This window comes from Silurus meridionalis, chromosome 14 (genome assembly GCF_014805685.1).
Source record: "Silurus meridionalis isolate SWU-2019-XX chromosome 14, ASM1480568v1, whole genome shotgun sequence".
Classification (NCBI taxonomy): Eukaryota; Metazoa; Chordata; class Actinopteri; order Siluriformes; family Siluridae; genus Silurus; species Silurus meridionalis.
The window spans coordinates 16,859,637-16,879,967 of record NC_060897.1 but is presented as its reverse complement, the minus strand read 5'-3'; the positions used below and the strand labels follow the sequence as shown (position 1 = coordinate 16,879,967).

Genomic DNA, 20,331 nt, shown 5'->3' with positions numbered 1-20,331 from the left:
CTCTGTTCAGATCCCCGTGCTGGCTTGGACTGATGCGAGGGCGTCGGCACTCGAGTGATCGTCTCTGGAGGTCGGTCAGCTCCATGCAGGACAGAAGCGTGTTTATGCTTCGCCCCTGGGCCTGGTTTGGGCCGCGACATTCTACTTATCTGATCTTTTCCCTGATTCGATTGCGCAGAGTCTTGACACCGGATTCAATCCTGAGCCACTCTGCCAGATCCGGTAGAGTGTAGGAATCTTGATTGGGCAGGTGTCGTTTGAATGTGGCGCGCATATCCGGGGGTAACTTAGTGAGTAAGCGGGCTGCATGTGAGGCGCAACTTAGTTCGCTTTCTCCCTTTGGACCTAATGAGTTCAGGAGACCAACGAGGGCCTGAATTTCGAGGGCAAACAGTTTGAAACTAGTCGTATCTCCTGTCTGTACATTAGGGGCATCCATGACTTCTGCTATCTTAGCTAGGGCTAACTGGAAAGGTAGTCCGAATTGGCTATTAAGCATAGTCATAGTGTCTGTGTATGGCTGAGGGGAATTCAGAAATGAGTCTGCAATTAGGCGAGCCTCTTTAAATTTGAGGTGTCCTAAGAGAATCTGATACTTAAAGAGTTCATTTGCATCTGGAGGGAGGATATTATCAAGGGCTAACTTTATATGAGTGAATTCTCTGGGGTCAGGACTGGTGAAATCTGGAATTGTTGGGTGCGGGCCCTATAAGGCGTGTCCAGAGATGTGGCACTCTGAAGCCGCCCGTCAAGGGAGGATATTGTGGATTATGTAGATGGGCATATGTATCTACTTCTGACTTTAAGGGACTTTTACTAGGGGGCACTTGGGATCTGCGGGGACTAGGTTGTGGAGTATAAGGCTCTGGCACCACTGCCTTGGGTGATTTAAAGATAGTTCTGGGCAAAGGGACTGGAGTCTCTATGACCCGCTGTGGTCGAGGAACTAGCTGAGCTGCTCATGGATTTACGGATAGATTCCGTATGTCCTTGACAAGGACCTTAAGTTCTCGGAGTTCCTCCTGAAAGGCCACTTGATTTTCATACAGTTGCCTAACTAACTTCTCCATGTCATGACTCTTTGATTGGCTCTTTCTCTTGACTTATGTCTAACTGGTGAAAGGGCAGCCTCTTCCTCATGTGAAGAAGGCTCTTCCTCTTCATCACTTTCAAATAGCTGTGTGTTAACATCCGAATGGTGAGCGCTAGTAGCTCCGTAATTGTGTCGATGTCATCAGCATATGAACTAGAGGAGGAGAATCACTATCATCTGGGGTTAAAACACGAGATTCATCTCTCGTTGTGTTTCGCTGCATTTCCTCCTCTTGTTCATGTGAGCGCTGTGCAAAGTATTTCACCTCATAGTCTCTAAGATGGGATGGGGCTGAGTTCTGCGTCGTGGGCGCGAAAACTCGCCGGAGGGTTGTTCTGACATCCTTCTTCTGTGGTAAGCACGCTTATCCGCTCGAAGGACCAATGTTAGGAAGTTTTCCTGTCTAGCTCGAAGGACCAATGTTAGAGGGTTTTCTTATCTTACTCGAAGGACCATATAAGGATTCTCACTAACTGGTATGCGCTGATCAGTGGATTGTACTCGCCCCAGCGCGTCAGTAAAAACACGATACAGGATTCAGAACACTTTACTTTACTAAGTATAGAATTGATTGCATATGAGGTGATTCTTGCTGTCTTCTGCTAGCTGCTGTTCAGTAGGTTGCGTGATGCAGACTGCCTGCAGCAGCTCCGTGTTCTGGTCTTTTATACTCTTGGTGGAGGACGGTGCACTGTGATGTCACAGATAGCTTGTCATTGCTTGGTAAGCTGTATATCTGCCTCTAGTGGTGAAGCATGGAATTACAACTAAATAGGAATCCTTTCTAACAATGTGATCTATTTTATATATTAATTTAGTCATTTTCCTTTAGGAAGTTTTCTGTATCCAACTGTCTATACTGTAAATAGGTAAGAAAAGCAGATGTAGTTATCTGGGCTGTTCAGTATAATACTGTTCATGAACATACTTTTCAAATTATATTATTTCATTAACAATGTCACTCTGGGCAACAGTCAAATACAAAACACAAGATTCAGAAAGCAAAAAAAAGAAGTTCTAAGGCTGCCAACAGGAAGGAGGAAAAGGAAACACGCTGCACGCTAACATCCTCACGCGCAAACACACACATGCGCAAACAAACACTCACATGCACACACGCAAACACACACACTCGCGCGTACACACACACACACACATGCACAGAGAGCAGCATCAAGAACTGTAAAATTCTCCCTATGATGCACATTCAAGCTGTTAAAACCCTTTTTAGAATATTAACAAGTTGGGAAAGGCATGAGGTTGGAGCAGTGCTCAAGCTGTTATGTAATGAGCACACTGTTTCTGAATTTGGCAAAACACATTTCTCCTCCAGAAGCCAGTAACACCCCCCTTTTTCAAGCAGCTCCACTTCATTCCAACATTCAAATTCTTCAGACATCTGTAAATCCGTCACCGTGAGTCAAAGCAATGGGATTAGAAGGCCATTGAAACTGGCAGTGCAGTCTCCTACTCTGTGGGGTATCCAGCTATGTGCCACAACACAACCAGCAGTACAACTCTTTAATCAGGAGACTGCTAATGCACCAGTGTTCCTCTCCTCAACATGGAAATGAACCCCCATATCTACTCAGGTATATAGCTGCCTAATAATTCCCAACAACCAGCCAGCTCACTCCCATCATATGACAGCTACTAACTGTAAAAGGAGGAGACTTACACCAAGCCAGCCAACAGCATTTATTTAAACTGGGAAACAGAACATAATTTATGCATCTGTTTTCATTCATCATTCAGTCATTCATCTGCTGATACACTGCATAGACTCCCACAGTCTTATTATTATATTAATTAGACAAAGATTAGACACTCACAAATAAACATTAGTAATGCTCTTTGTCTCATAAAGGAATAAATGAACAGAATCCTAGATTTTGGTCATTGGAAAGTCAGTGATCAGAGACTCCTAGACTCCTAGAAACTCCTAAATACAGGACGCTCAAAGCCCTGAAAAACTACATCACCCTCAGATCAGATTTGACATTAGAAACTATTTTGACATTATACCTTTTTTTCTGCAATGGTAATGGATAGTCCATGGTGACTGAGCTCAATACAACAATCAACAGTAAACACAGATGGCCAAAGTTGGTTTCAAATAGGTATCAGTTTGTATGATCAGTCAGCAACATCAGGACCCTGAACAACTGAACAAGTACACTGACACTGCACGTGAGAATTCTCATATCACCAAACATTTGTTCGACTCAAATAAAGCAATCATTTAGTCAAAGATTATTTATAAAAATAAAGAAAATTTGGCTTATTTGGCAAATATAAAAGCTTTGCTGGGTCACGCCACAAAGCAGAATAAGAAAAAGTGTGGTCATGGAAAGGTTGCCAAAGGTTTTATTGTTTTTTTTCTGCAGATATAATAATAAATTAGTGTTTACTTAAAACAAATGTGTTTTACCAAAGCAACATGAAAACTTTTTTTGTTACTGTCAATAAATATATATAAAATTAACAAGTTAGTAATGAAATGGAGATTATAATATACAACTTGTTAAAATGCACCATCGTCATCATCATCATCATCATCGTTAAAACAGAGAATAGCACATACACACTGACCCAATAAGAGTAAAAAAAATTTCAAATAAATAAAATGAGCTAATAAAAGGGCAATTCATTAAAAAAAAAACGCAGAACTGCTAATGAATTATTTCCCTGTAAGAAGCAGCAGATAAGCGTAAGCAACTCAGATGAAACAGTGATTGATGTAGATGCTGCTAATAATAATACTAATAATAATACTAATAATAATATATCATTAATAAAGGTATAATTAATTCTCCATTAAAAATGTAAAACTCTTTTAAATGTAGCAGAACGTGTGTTTTCCCATCGGGTAATTAGATTAGAAATGTAAAGGTGGGCAGGAAGTCTTTCAGAATCTGGACCAAAATCTTGAAAAAGAAAAATGGCATTTGGTGTTTTTGTTATGCATTTTATTTCTTTTCTTTTTTTAAGCCAACATTTGCAAACATGCACTTTCTAAGGTTTGGCCACCCTAGTGTACTCTTAAAACAGGAACAGAGAAATCTACATACAGTCCATATATAAACTACTTCCCACATGAAATAAAAAGTAAATAGCAGTTAAACTCCAGCATGTTCACAATTGTTCATGCAAAACACAGATTGAAATCAAGTTACAGCAAAGAGCCAGATTTCTGATCTACTGATCTGCTACTGTCAGGAGTGTAAAAGAGATCAGAGAAGATAAACACATCGGACAATTAAGGCTTCATATATAATACAAATCCAAACAGAAGGCAACATAAGACTATACATGTATATAATAAGAAGCAGGACTTTGGGTCATGTCAGTGATTTCATGGATCACCTCAGTGATCAGGGCATGGCAGAAACCAGAGTGATCCAGCTCTGTACATAAACCTGGTACTAGCTTTCTATCATAAAACTACTCCAGAAATAAATGAAACCCGTGCGCAGATACTCTGTATATGGATCTAATTAACATTCTCAGCATAACATATGCTGCAAGTGTTTGAAATGTCCAAATATAGTTAAGTTTGGCAATACAGGAGGAAGTCAGACGTTAGACATCCTACATACATTGCAGACGCTCCTTTCAGACAAACTCAGGCTGAATTCTAAACGCCATGCCTTTAAACAAGTAGTGCCCTACATAGGCTTCCACACGGGTTTCGTTTCAGTGTGTCTAGTGCACTTATTAAGGGATAAAAAAGGCGTTTGTAATTCAGCCTCGGTTTGCGCGTTTGAAAGAGTAAACTGGCGTTAAAGCCCCTCCAATAAAACACGGTTTGCATGCTTTCAGCAGGAAACACTACTCACATCCTTCCTCGGGATCTTCGGGGTGGTGTTCTTAAATTTGGACGTCTTGAAGCGGTTCATTCTCGGTTCTTCACTGAGCGTCTTCGTACCTTCCGGGTGGCGCTGTGTGTCCCTGAGCTCTGAGTGAAGCGCAAGGGGGAAAATCCTGCGCGCTGATTGGTTAAAAGGTTTTCGGCAGTGTCCTGTTTAAGCAGAGCAAAGACACGAACCCGCACCCACAGCACTCACCATACACTCACATTTATTTCGATCCGATATCTGATATCTTATCCAGCTATCTGATATGATCGGAAATGATAGCTTATCCTGAGCGACTTACTGTGGTTAAGGGCCTTACTCAAGGTCCCAGTTAAAGGGCCTTGCTTAAGGGCCCAGTGGTGGTTGATTGGTGTGCTCTAGGGCCCAATGCCTTAAACATTGAGCTACCACCTTCCTACTTATACCAATGCCAATATTTCTTAAAGTCTTTAAATATTAAATAGACTATAGACTGGGGCTCTCTTTGTTACACCTAAAAAATATATGAATAATTCATATAAATCATCAATAACAAAACCAACCTTTCACAAAACATAATCCGGCACACAAACCACATTCAAACTGTCACGTCATGTTTCTACATTCCTTCCCCTGTAGAAGTTTTTTTTTTAAAGAACAAGGGAATGTTGGTGTTTTTCCCCCTGAGGCTGTTTCGCCTGATGAACTCTTCTGCTTTTTAAAAACAAATCTCTCAGAAGTTACAGATGATGCAGTGATCCCAGAATATATGACTAACTGATAAAATGCTGATTTTATGACAAAGGCACAGTGATGTTAATAAATAAATATTAAAGTCACGTTTGATATTTTAATATGAGAATCGACTCTCTCACCTCAACACCAGTATCAAAAGTATTGATTGATCCACTAATCCCTAACATTCACTGGACTGTCCTTTCAGTTTTTCCTATTTCCTTTTATATTTATGTAATAATAAACACTATGATCTTAGGTTTGATAGCCCATAGCATGAGTGTTGTGTGGTTTGAAATGTTTACGGTATGATACAGACAATAAAAACATCATGTTTTCAAAGTGTCATTGAATTAATTCATTATTTAAAAAACACAGATAGAATTAATGGTTATTTTATTAGAAAAACATTGTACAGTAAGCTGATGAACATGAAAACATACAGTAAGGTCATGAACATGGCAGAGTAACAGCAGAATTACAGCAGAATTTACAGCAGTAACAGATTACAAAGCCGAAGGATTTTAGTGCATTTGTGTCTCCTGTATAAAGAAAACGAGTTCATCTACGATTAGTTTTAAAACATAAGAGATGAAAACCAGCAGAATAAGTAACTTGAGTAAAAAAAAAAACAATGTCTATAATTATAGGAAATGTATTTTAATGTGAATATTAAGAAGTGCTGAAATAACTTAATCTACAAGCACACTGACTAATTATGATATAGTAAGAACCCTTCAAACAAATGCAGTTCATGATGAAGGACTTTTTCCCGAAATGTCAAATATTTCTCAAGTGAACTGAACTAACTGCCTTGATTGGTCTTTACACACACACACACACACACACACACACACACACACACACACACACACACACACACACACACACACACACTCAGAGGTCCCAGTGATTCTTTTCAGCAGATGGAGCACTCTTGTGGGTGGGCTAAGATGTTTAGCACTTTGTAACAGTCAGACATTCTGTTCCTTTAAATTTTTTAAAACAGAACGTCTTTAGAATATAAGAGTGTGACTTTGTGGTTTCTCTGTAACAAGACAACCTGCAATGTCTCATTACCATTTAGAGAAAAAGGGAATATTGAGGGAATAACTGTTTATACACTAAATGGACAGACGTATTGGGACATCTTACAATTATATGACCCAACTGGTCAAATGGTGTAATGACAACAGTCTCTTCCTCAACGTGGAGAAGAGCAAAGATCTTGTCATCGACTCTCAGAAGAGGACCTTCACAGCACTCCCCACTAATCATCAACGGTGCCGCAGTGGAGAGGGTGAGCAGCACCAAGTCCCTAGTGGTGCATATCTCTGAGGGCCTCTCCCGGATGACAAACACCACACCCCTGGCCAAGAAAGCTCAGTCACACTTCTACTTCCTCCGCAAACTAAGGAAAGCACGAGCCCCCCTCCCATCATGTGCTCCTTTTACCGAGGCACCACTGAGAGCATCTTCACCAGCTGCATCACTGTGTGGTAAGATGAGATAAGATCAAATAACATGTTACAGCAACAAAGAAAAGAAATGTGCAAATATATAAAGTAGAGACATAGTACAAATATATATACAAATATATATACATCACAGTGTAAGAAAAAGAGGCAAAAAACACAATAGTTACACTTTCAAACAAAGTGCACATACAGTTGTGTTCAAAATTATTCAACCCCCAATGCTGTAAATGGTTTTAGGGAATTTAGTGTACATTTGTAATTGTATTCAGAATGAAATCCTACAAGGACTTCTTAAAGAACCATATGCAACTAAAATGACATCAATTAGTTTTGTAATACAGTAGTAAATGTTTCTTTTGTGAATTCTTCATTGACATAATTATTCAACCCCTTAAAGACTACCACTCTGAAGAACAGAGGTTCAATGAAGTGTTTTCAATCAGGTATTGAAAACACCTGTGGATATCAGGGAGCAGCAATAAAGCCTAATAAGCACCAATTAGGCAGCTTTAAAATGACTGTGATACTCAGCTCCTTCTAGACATTTACTGGTGTGGTTACAAACATGGTGAGGTCAAGAGAATGGTCCAGGAAGACAAGAGAACAGGTGATTACTCTTCACAGGAAGGGCAATGGCTATAAGAAGATTGCAAAGATGTTAAACATACCAAGAGACACCATAGGAAGCATCATTCGCAAATTCAAGGCAAAGGGCACTGTTGAAACGCTACCTGGTCGTGGCAGAAAGAAGATGCTGACTTCGACTGCTGTGCGCTACCTGAAGCGTAGAGTGGAGAAAAGTCCCCGTGTGACTGCTGAGGAACTGAGAAAAGATTTGTCAGATGTGGGTACTGAAGTTTCTGCTCAGACAATACGGCGCACCCTGCGTAATGAAGGCCTCCATGCCAGAACTCCCAGGCGCACCCCTTGCTGTCCCCAAAGAATAAGAAGAGTCGACTGCAGTATGCCAAAAGTCATGTGGACAAACCACAGAAGTTTTGGGATAGTGTTCTGTGGACTGATGAAACAAAATTAGAACTGTTTGGGCCCATGGATCAACGCTATGTTTGGAGGAGGAAGAACAAGGCCTATGAAGAAAAGAACACCTTGCCTACTGTGAAGCATGGCGGGGGGTCAATCATGCTTTGGGGCTGTTTTGCTTCTGCAGGTACTGGGAAGCTTCAGCGTGCAAGGTACCATGAATTCTCTTCAGTACCAGGAGATATTGATGACAATGTGATGCAGTCCGTCACAAACCTGAGGCTTGGAAGACGTTGGACCTTTCAACAGGACAATGATCCCAAGCATACCTCCAAGTCCACTAGAGCATGGTTGCAGATTAAAGGCTGGAACATTTTGAAGTGGCCATCGCAGTCACCAGACTTAAATCCGATTGAGAACCTCTGGTGGGACTTAAAGAAAGCAGTTGCAGTGCGCAAGCCTAAGAATGTGACTGAACTGGAGGCTTTTGCCCATGATGAATGGGCGAAGATACCCGTAGATCGCTGCAAGACACTTGTGTCAAGCTATGCTTCACGTTTAAAAGCTGTTATAACTGTAAAAGGATGTTGTACTAAGTACTAAGATTGAATGTCACTTGGGGGTTGAATAAAACTGATAATGATGTGAGCTCAGAAAAGACATTTGTGGTTATTTCATTATAAATGTTATGTTATATTTGTCTGACCTACACGTGCCTCTTTGATTTAATTGTAAGCAGGATGACTGAATGATCATAATCAATGTCAAACCGACCAAAACAATCAATTTCAGTGGGGGTTGAATAATTTTGAACACAACTGTAGGTAATATTGCAATGTATAAAATTTTGTTATTACACAGTTGTTATTGCACAAAACTTTAAGTTATTGTCATTGCACAGTTAAAATCACAATAACAGTGTATATTATGGTGACTGCTTCCCTGGGAGCAACTCTGATTGTACAGTGTAATAGCAGCAGGGAGAAAAGACCTTTGGTACAGAGGCTTCACTGCCTCCTGTCAAGTAACATTGTCAGTGTTCTCTCCCATACGAAAATCTTTCACACCCATCTCATTAGCAGAGCCATCATAATAGCTGCTAATAGCTCACACCCATCAAACCTCCACTTCAGGCTCCTGCCTACAGGGAGAAGGTACTGGAGCATCCAGGCTCACTCCACAAGGCTTTCAAACAGCTTCATCCATCAGGCTGTAAAGATGTTGAACTCCACTACATTGTCTACAGACATATATAGTGTGACTTCCATAACATAAAACATAAAACAAACTTGATGTTCCACAACATTACACATTATTATAAACAAATAATAACGTGTCGAATAACAGAAATAAAGCACTTTTTGCGGTAGTAAGGGAAACTCCATTTTGCTACTTATCATTATTATTAAACAGCATTGTTTTTATTTTATTTAGATGCCTTATTGTCTTGATAGTAAATTGAAAAGAACTCTGAACCATATGACTTTCCTTTCTCAGAATCAAAGTCAGTGAACTAGGCCAAAGTTGGTCCCTTTGATTTGGATCGCTATGCTATATATGAGATAAGAAAAACAAAGGAGGGAAAATAGCATATAAAAAAGCTTCACATTTCTGTGTACAGTTTGCTGAATATCTATATTAGGCATTACACTCTATTGTACACTAAAATGAACTAGAGCTTTAAAAATAAGTAATGGAGAGTGTGTTAGAGAAGTGAAGAAAAGAGTGCAGGCAGGGTGGAGTGGGTGGAGAAGAGTGGCAGGAGTGATTTGTGATAGTAGGGTATCTGCAAGAGTGAAAGGGAAAGTTTATAGGACTGTGGTGTGACCTGCGATGTTGAATGGTTTAGAGACAGTGGCATTGAGTAAAAGACAGGAGGTGGAGCTGGAGGTAGCAGAGCTGAAGATGTTGAGGTTTTTGTTGGGAGTGACGACGATGGACAGGGTTAGAAACAAGTTTATTAGAGGGACAACAAATGTAGGACGTTTTGGAGACAAGGTGAGGGAGGTGAGATTAAGATGGTTTAGACATGTGCAGAGGAGGTACAGGGGGTATATCGGTAGGAAATTCCTGAGGATGGAGCCACCAGGAGGGAGGAAAAGAGGAGGTTGGGGTGAAAGAGGCAGAAGTAGAGGACAGGGGGTGGTATGGAGACGGGTGATCCACTGTGGTGACCCCTAATGGGAGCAGCCAAAAGAAGAAAAAGAAGAAAAAGAAGATCTGTTTCTTTAACCAATCAGATTTCAAATTCGTACCACAAGCAAAAAATGTAGTAATTTCACTGTACAGTTTTTGAGAAAAATAAAGGAAATTCACTCCAAACCTCAGTGCATTTTGTTGCAACCTCAGTGCAATTATGTTCTATATTCAAACACTCATAAAACATTTTATTTTATAGGTTTGCTCAATCTGTCAAATAATTCTTATTAAATTGAATGTGAAACATGATTGAAAAAGCACTCGAGATTGTAGTGAATTTGCCTTTACTTTTCTCAAAAACTGTACAGTAAAATGAAGAAGTTAAAATCAATAACAGACATTGATTAAAGATTGAGCAAACCTATAAAAGAAAATGTTTTATGAGTGTTTGATTATGGTGATTTAAATGCACTGATGTTTATGTTTCTTAAAAACTGTACAGTAAAAAGACCTGAAAATTAATTCAGTGATAGTCAGGGTCACTCTGAGTAAAGATCAATTGAAAGAATTAGCAAACATAAACATAAAGGAACGTAAAATAAAGGTGATTTTGCCTTTACATTTTACTTGTATAGTCTCAAACACTATACAGTAAAGATATATATTCGTTTTTTTGATGAATAATAGTAATACATTATTTTTTATGTCTTGTTATCATCTATTGAATAATATAATAATATAAAATAATATACACACATTATATATGTATATACACGAAATTGTATTATTTGTTCTTTGATTAAAAAATAATTATATATATATATATATATATATATATATATATATATATATATATATATATTTTTTATATATATATATATATATATATATATATATATATATATATTTTTTTTTTATGTCTTTTATTATCTTTTTATAACGGAAACGCCGTTCAGTCTGAAAGTGTGGTTAAGCCAGCAGCAGCTTGAAAATACTCGGTCAAGACCGCCGCGCTTATTTTGGGTTGCGCGTCTAATCGTGCACTTACGGTATGGGTGGTGGGTGCGGTGAAAATAGATGTGAAGACGCTTCAGAACTGCGTTTCCGTTATAAAAAAAAACAAAAAGACATGAAAATATTAATGTATTGCTTTTTTTTTTTTTTTTTTTTTAATGAAAGCTCAAATAATACAATTTCGTGTTTGTAGTTAAAATATATATATATATAATCAAGGCCCACATTCAAACACCCTTAAAACATATTTACTGTAAAACATCAACAATCTGTCAAATAATTCTTATTAAGAGCATCAATGTCTATTATGGTCTTAAATTTCAAGACATTTTACTGTAGAGTTTTTGAGAAAAGTAAAGAAAAATTCAATCCAAACATAAGTGCATTTTTTTTATCATGTCTCATATTCAAACACTCATTAAACATGTTCCTCTATAGATTTGTTCAAAAAATAAAATAAATACGTTTACAATTTGCCTTTGATTTTGCATTTAATTTTGACCAAAAGTGTAATACAGTAAAACGACTTTAATTAATCAAATGAAAGACAAGTGGATGTTTAAATATAGAACATGATAATACTACTACTACTACTACTAATAATAATAATAAAATGAAAGACAAGTGGCTGTTTAAATATAAAACATGATAAAAATTCACTAAAAAAGAATTATTTAAAAGATTGAGCAAACCTATAAAGATATTTTCAAAGTGTTTGAATATGGGCCATTACTATATATATATATATATATATATATATATATATATATATATATATATATATATATATATATATATATACACACACACACCACAATCACGAAATTTTATTTATTGATTTTTTTTTAATGAAAAATAGTAATACATTTTATGTCTTTTTATTATCTTTTTATAACGGAAACGCTGTTCTGAATCGTCTTTACATCTATTTTGACCACTTCCACCACCCATACCGTTAGAGCTTTACCTTGTATTTTCAAGCTGCGTCTGGTTTGACCGCAGTAAGAAGCGACAGTGTATGATAATGAAGTGTCACACAATACTCAAACGATTTGAACATGCTCTATAGTAACAGGTTTTTAAATTGATTTATTACATAGTATTAATAGTCGAGATCCGAAACCACGAGAGCTAACTCTTAGCTAATCGATCGTGCGCATGCGCGGCGTGTGCACATGATCGCGTCAGTAGCGATGGCGACGTCCGCGCGGTGTGCAGCACGCTGGGTGTCTGCCTCAGTGTCCTCTAATGTCCGGACTTATAGCACTTTTGCCTCCAGGCCTAATGGAGCTAATCGAGTTTTGGCTAATGTCTGGAGCGGCGTGTTTTGGTCAGCGGGCAGCAGAGTTGGAGAAGGAACTAATAAAGCGGTGACATTGACGCGTCAGATAGGTGAGCAAAAAGGCCTGGCTAGCAGCATGCTAACAGCTAGCTCCGGTGTAAGAGGTAGAGCAGACATACAGGAGGCAGCGTGTGGAGTTCCGGGTTTATATCACACACACAGTTCGTAGGTTGGTTGAAGTTATTAAAATACTGCTGTGTAATTCACGTAACCCGGTTCACCGGTTTGCTGGATGCCGCTAACCAGTGTCGAGCTGACGGCTTGTTTCAGTGGTGACCTGCAGGTTGATCCTCAGCATTGCATACAAACCTGCCTTTTTATCATCATTCCTTCTTTAACACTGAAACAGACACGATCATTTCATGTTGTTGGTTCAGTTCTGAATCTACAGATGATTGGCACATCCAGCTAATATCACGTTGGGAAGTGGAGATTTAAGGTTCTGCTTTACTGATCGGAAGGTCGGGGGTTCAAGCCCCATTTTCGCCAAACTTCCGTTCGAGCCCTTGAGGAAGGACCTTCTAACCTGACTTTCTAACATCTAACAACGCTGGGATATGTGACGTGGAAATTTCATTGTGCTTTGTGGTACACATGACAAGTAAAACCGTTATCTTTATGTATATTTACATTCTGTATTTTTCATAGCATTTCTAATCATGGGATTTGGCATACACTCTTATCCAGAATGACTTACAAATCTCTCGCTTATACAGCTGAGCAATTGTGTGTTAAGGGACTTGCTCAAGGGCCCAGCTGTGACATCATAGTAGTGCTGGGATATGAACCCATGACCTTCTGATCAAAAGTCCAACATCTCCACTTCCCAGGAGCTAGAAACATTATTCAAACATACTGTAACGTTTGCAATGGTTTAATGGTGTGTGTTTGCAGGAGGAAACCCTCATCATCTTCTCCCCAGGCTGCATTTCCATGTTAGTGCTAGTGCCAGTAAAAAACAGGACTTTTATGATGTTCTCGGGGTTCCACGCACAGCATCGCAGAAAGAGATAAAGAAAGCCTATTACCAAGTAAGACTTCAAATCTCTATCGTTTGTATCTGTAGCATGCAATGATTTCCAGAGACAAATCCATAAAGGCAACATCTTTAAATAGAACTTGTTGCATCTCTACATGGGGCTGTAATTTATTTCTTTTTTGCTGATCTTGTAGTTTTAACTTGAACAAAATCTCTTTACATGTTGTTTGGATTTACTGTGGAGTTCAGGCTTGTCAGTCTACACTGCCTGGACAGTAGATGTCACCATATTCCAGTGAACATAGATCTGTATTGTACATGAGGCCAATAATAATTCTGTAATCAATTTTTACACTGATGGAACACATGGATGTAGTAACTGCAGTAGAAGCAATTATTACCACACGCTTAACCTTACACACACATGAGGTGCGATCTCCACAACAGGGTTATGATTTATTACTAGGTGCTGTAATAAGCATGTACAGACTACAACTATTCATGTGCTATTCAGCTACACATGATTGTGAAAATACTGCAGAAAGAAATTGGTATAAAGACAACATATAACTCAACTACAGTCACAGCACAAATAGACACACGATGGGAAAATAAACACTTGATAAGCTTCATTTATTAATCAACTTTTTGTAAAAATGTGTGCTGCTTGATCAGGATTGAATAACTATAGTAAAACAGTTTTCCTGTCTACAAATAGCCATACAGTAGTTTGTTTCAGTGCAGTAATCAGTATTAATACACCTGATTGTCTCACCAGATTTTTTTTTACATTGTTAGCTACCACAGTTTAATCAGTGACACGTGACTTATGTGTCAAAATAATGAATGTGACCCGTATTCTAGTAGCAACACATTATTCCTAGTAATTAATTGAACACACTACTTTATTCTGTATTATTTAATAAATGACGTTTCAAAGGGAATTATTGAAAATGCATTACATAATAAAATGGGATTTTCTAAATCTAATGCTCTGTAGAGTAAAGAAGTAAAAGTTGGAGGTTTTGAAGTGTGGTGTAGCTGCAGAGTCTGAGAGATACTCCGCACATCTACAATCAGGGCTGGGCGATATGGCCAAAAAAAAAAATTCCTGATTTTTTTTCACAAAAAATCCAATATGCGATTTAAATCAATTTTAAAATCAATCTGCATATGAAAAATAAATGTTAAAAAAAAAGTTTTAACTTTATTAAATAAAGTTTATTTACCCTTCTGGGATTATAACCCACTTTGGGTTAAAGTGCATTCAGAAACAACAAGCCAAAAATACGAGATAGAAGACCCTGCCATTGTAAATTGTGAAAATAGAACGTAATAACATAAAATGAGCAAACCTATAAAGAAAAATGTGTCATGAGTGTTTGAATGTGGAACATGGTTAAAAATGCAGTGATGTTTGGAGGGATTTTGCCTTCACTTTTCTCCAAAACTCCGCAGTAAAATGAGTTGACATTTGAAATAAGAATATAATAGACAGGGAGATTCTAAATAAAAATTATTTGAAAGATTTAGCAAACTTTAAAAAATGTTTTATAAGTGTTTGAATATGGTGAGTTAAGTGCTCTGATTTTTCTGTTTCTTAATGGAGACGCCGTTCTGAAGCGTCTTTACATGTATTTTGGTCGCTCCCACCACCCATACCGCACGTGTACAATTAGAAACGCAACACTAAACAAAGTGCGGCTGCTTAACCGTGTATTTTCAAGATGCGGCTGCTTAACCGCAGTCTTGTGCTGCCGCTGTCTTGTTCATGTCGTAGGGCCCTTCATCTCTCCCACTCGACAGCATGCCTCTGTTTGAGGTGCTGCAGTAAATTGGTGGTACCGCTACCTTTGCTTGCAACAGCCTTCAAACACACTTTGCAGCGGGGTGTTTGTGCTGCATCTGACGCAGCAAAACCGAACCAATTACAGATGACACTGTGCCTTTCTTGTTCTTCTCTGCTCGCTGCCATGGTGTTTGTGTATGTCTATGTCAAATGCGCGGGGGGAGGGCTGAGTTCGTTCGAAACTATGGAAACCCAGAGGGGAGCGTCGGCAGACATTAAAGAGAAACCCGATTTTTATTAAAACAGATCGATGTGAACTACACATTCGAGTTAATCGATAAAATCGATTTATCGCCCAGCCCTATCTACAATATATCCCTCTTTTCAATTCCTGCCTTTAGAGTTTTATTATATGGGAGTTTTGTGTAAACATTCTTACGGAGTGTAAGAGGTAGAAATGATTGTCCTGTCGCAGTCCTGTTTGTTTTGTTTCAACACATTGACATTTTCTTTTTTCTTTCAGCTGGCAAAGAAATATCATCCAGACACAAATAAAGACGACCCACAGGCCAAAGAGAAATTTGCACAGTTGGCTGAAGCCTATGAGGTCTCATTATAAAACACATGTAACAAAGTGCATAAAAGTGTGTTGCTGTGATGAACATATTTACATCTCATGTGCCTGGTCTTATTGCAGGTGCTTGGTGATGAGATGAAGAGGAAGCAGTATGACACATACGGCACAGCAGGGTTCGGTGCAGCTGGCGCAGGAGCAGGTCAGCAGCAGTACTGGAGCAGCGGTGCCAGCATAGACCCTGAGGAACTTTTCCGCAAGATCTTTGGGGAGTTTTCTGGAGCTCGAGGCTTTGGCAATCTCAACGGCATCTACGATCAGCCTCAGGAGGTCAGTATGTTTAAACACAAACTTGAGGAGGAATCATTTATTTCTCCAAGTAATACCACAGCACTGTTGAATCTGATTGGTCAGATATGTACTTGTCTAAGATTCACCACCCTGTTGTTGTTGTTTTGACTAAATCAGTATGGCATCTAATATTTTATAAGCCACATTGGACAGTTTGAATGGTTTGGGAAATGTGAATTTGCTTCTGAAAGTATTGGCAGTGCAAAGATGGTTTCAGCAAGATGTTGGGTTCTAGATCAAAATGAAGATGGATGAGATGACAGATCAGTATTTCAGCTTTCATGTCCTAGTACTTCTATATTCAGAATGAGTTTTTTTGGTAACTGTGTTCATTATGTTTCTCCTCAGTATGTGATGGAGCTGACATTTACACAAGCTGCCAAAGGCGTGAATAAGGAACTCACAGTGAACATTGAGGCCGCCTGCCAGCGCTGTCATGGTAAAGGCCATGAGCCAGGCTCTGAAATCCAGCGCTGCAACCACTGCAACGGCACAGGAATGGTGAGTCGTGCGCATGACGTCGACAAACTGAGCTACAGATAGAAATCCAGAAGTTCAGCCATTAACCTATAGATGGCCTTTGTGTCCTTATAGGAGACTGTGAATAAAGGACCATTTGTGATGGGCTCTACCTGTCGGCGGTGCGGCGGCCGTGGCTCAGTGATCACCTCCCCCTGTGTAGCATGTAAAGGAACGGGTCGGAGCAAGCAGAGACGCACCGTCATGGTTCCGGTTCCTGCTGGTGAGTGGCTCAGCTAAAACCAACGTTCACATGCAGCGACCCCCAACGTTAAATTCAGTTACAAATAAGGGGTTGTTAGTGCCAACATAGATTCCCAGTTTCAATAACATGGCCTGTCCATACAAATAGTAGGTGAAATGTGTTTTCAGGTCCACATTAGTGTAGACAAGGCCGATATTACTTCCACATTCCCAAACTCTCAGTTACATTACAAAATATTTGTAATTGTTAGACTGTGTTCAGCACAGATATTCTACTGGACATGTTGCCAGATTGTGAGATGGAAAAGTTTAGCCAACTGGATTTTATATCTTCATATATTTGTTTGAGATCTGAACTGTGTTTTGAAGCTTGCTGTGTTGTTGGTTGCACAGGTATTGAAGATGGGCAGACAGTCAGAATGCCTGTGGGAAATAAAGAGATCTTTATCACATTTAGGGTGAGTTGTGATGTAGTGTATTTTTTAACTCTCTTCAAATAGCAATGTTTCTTTCTACCCAGAATGAAGAAAAGTTTTTGAAAATCTACTTATGAACCTGGAAAGGATTATTGCAACGATTCTTAAATCCACAGTAAATGAAGATTATGCAGGAATCAGAAAATGTACGAGAATTACTTAAACCTAATAAACTCCTGCTACACCTGAATATTTTCCTAAAAGCACATCCCGAAGTGTTATTTTCCCAGTATCGATTTATAAATGAATTGAAAAACTGCTTGTTACATTTGTATCTATTTATCTGTTATGTTAGCTGCTCTAAGTAATGTTAGAACCGCTTGCCACTTTGTGTCTTACAGCATCACAGATTATAATTTTGATCGGAAAGTCGGGGGTTCAAGCCCCATTTTAGCCAAACTTCCATTCGAGCCCTTGAGCAAGGACCTCTTATAATTACATTTTTTTAAATATTTAATATATAGTTTTTTTTACTAAATATTGTTTTAATATTTTTTTTTACGAATTATCAAATCTGTTCATAATGAATTAGACACATTTGTCACAATTCTTTACATTTTTTTTATTAGCATGATGCTACATGCAGTCATACAAATCTCTTGTTAATGAAATTTGCATCTGTATATGCATTTGTTTAATGTCCAGCTTTACTGGTCCTCAGGTCCAGAAGAGTCCTGTGTTTAGGCGAGATGGTGCTGATATTCACTCAGATGTTCAGATTTCAGTGGCTCAGGCCATCCTGGGAGGCACAGTGCGAGCACAGGGACTCAGTGAGACGGTCAACCTTTCTGTGAGTTAGATACAATATGCTCGCATTTTTGACAGATTTGTTGTTCAGGTGGATTGGAACGATGTCTAACTCTGATATATTTTGTAGATTCCTGCTGGTGTCCAGGCTGATCAGAAGATCAGGCTTTCTGGAAAGGGAATCCCACGAGTCAGTGGCTATGGTTACGGTGACCATTACATCCATATCAAGATTAAAGTTCCCAAGTACGTCCCTGTTGAACTTTGTTTAAATGATGTGTTAATTTGAGTACAGTGTTTAAGCCTATAATAGCTATAAAAAGGGGGTCTGACTAAATTGGGGAAAGGGACAGGGCTGTAGGGGGCAATCACTGTAGAATAGTTAATTGTGAGAAATATCTGATGGAGAATCTCTGATCATGCTGGTCTGTAGGATGCTAACTGATAGACAGCGAGCACTCATTATGAGCTACGCAGAAGACGAGGTGGGTGTGGAGGGAACTGTAAATGGAGTCTCCACCACCACTACAGGTAAATTATACACACACACAGTTTACAGTTTCTAATATATGAAATTTTATCATATACAATAAGTCTCTTTATGTAAAGTTTCTATAACAATGTGTAGTTAATAAAACAAATAAGAAAAGTATACGTTTAAAAAAGAGAATGTATTGGAAGGTAACTTACTATGAGGTGGCCACTTCTCACACATTACCACCCTGGCATTGATTATTTACCTCCAACAGTGTGTCCTCAAGTGTTTCTTTCCTTTTTACATTGTGGATGAATACATTTTTCTGTACTCTAGTCAGGTCTACCCCTACCCTCCACTCTACTCATAATATCTATACAGTTATCTAATTAGAAACACACCTCAAAATAAGATATATAATATATAAGATGTATATAAAATCTATATATTATTTATTTAATTCATATTCCTGTTGGCATTGAACTTTTTTTTTTTTTCTTTCATTTTGCGCTCTACTTCCTCAGGTAAAAGATCTACAGGAAACTGAGAGCACTGTGGAGGACGACGCAGGGCAGGTGCTCTGACAGACTGCTGGACACAGAAAAGAGAAACAAGACATTTGAGAATTTCCACTTCTCTTCTGAAGCAGCCCGTCATGTCACGAGACCATTCTTTCGATACAGGCCTAATAGAAGATGGTCTTCTCCACAAGGACTCTGCTCATCCACACTGAAGATGATCTCACTAGCTTTATGTGCAGTGGTGTCTAGTGTGTGGAAGGCATTCAGAGCTCGATAAACCCACCTTGTGGGATTTCTCTCTGTACAGATGAGTAAAGAGTGAGTTACAGGAACCTCTGCTCTGCTTCAATAGAGAGTAATGAAATGCTGAACGTCAGTGTTTAAACAAAAGCCATATATACTTTAATTACTACTTTACCATAAATTAAAGGTGACATTTAACAAACAGGAACATGAGTCAGGTGTTTTGCATAAAAATTTTATTAGTCTAAAAGATAGAACAAGTCAGAAATGTACAAGAGCACGTGTGGGCATAAAGACTGAGGTATCAGCAAAAACTGTTACTAATCCTAAACTGATTGTCAATTCAGCTGCTCCACTGTAGTACACAGTCCTTATTTAAAGGTGCAATATGTAAAATTCAATGAATAAATCAGTTTGTTTGTAAGCTTTTAATTAGGTACAGTAAACTGTGTGTATATTTAAATCTTCTCTTGATCACTGTTGGATCATCCTGTCAGTGGAATGTTATACACATCTACCTTTACATAATAGTTTTGTGCATTAATGCAACCTGCATTTGCAAAGTGTGTTTTGAAAATTCAAATATAACCTGCTGTAGTGAATTTGTTGAACATGACCATAAGTCCAATGTTTCAGTGTTTGTGTAATGTTTAACCTTTTATATAACCCACATGGTAATTCATAGCACTTAAATGAAAATGATTTAACATGACTCCAATTTTGGTGTCAAAATATGAGCAAAAATGTACACCATTACGATATTGTTCAAAATAATAGCAGTACAATGTGACTAACCAGAATAATCCAGGTTTTTAGTATATTTTTTATTGCTACA

The 20,331-nt window shown here is 38.5% G+C and overlaps 2 protein-coding genes across 3 annotated transcripts in view; one reads left to right on the top strand and one right to left on the bottom strand.

The window, feature by feature from the left end:
- coro7 (coronin 7) overlaps positions 1-5,072 on the bottom strand; it is a 133,476-nt gene extending 128,404 nt beyond the window's left edge. For both annotated transcript variants that reach the window (XM_046865617.1, XM_046865614.1), the window contains exon 1: positions 4,933-5,072. In XM_046865617.1, the coding sequence (XP_046721573.1) occupies positions 4,933-4,992 (60 nt within the window). In that variant the 5' untranslated portion in view covers positions 4,993-5,072. The remainder of the gene's footprint in view (positions 1-4,932) is intronic.
- Positions 5,073-12,246: 7,174 nt separating this feature from the next.
- On the top strand, positions 12,247-20,124 carry dnaja3a (DnaJ heat shock protein family (Hsp40) member A3a). The gene is made up of 11 exons (XM_046866786.1): positions 12,247-12,668; positions 13,513-13,649; positions 15,910-15,993; positions 16,084-16,290; positions 16,660-16,812; positions 16,906-17,053; positions 17,428-17,492; positions 18,172-18,300; positions 18,388-18,503; positions 18,691-18,788; positions 19,257-20,124. Exons 1-11 carry the CDS (start codon positions 12,452-12,454, stop codon positions 19,277-19,279), a joined length of 1,377 nt encoding a protein of 458 aa, XP_046722742.1. The 5' UTR covers positions 12,247-12,451; the 3' UTR covers positions 19,280-20,124.
- Positions 20,125-20,331: the final 207 nt, after the last annotated feature.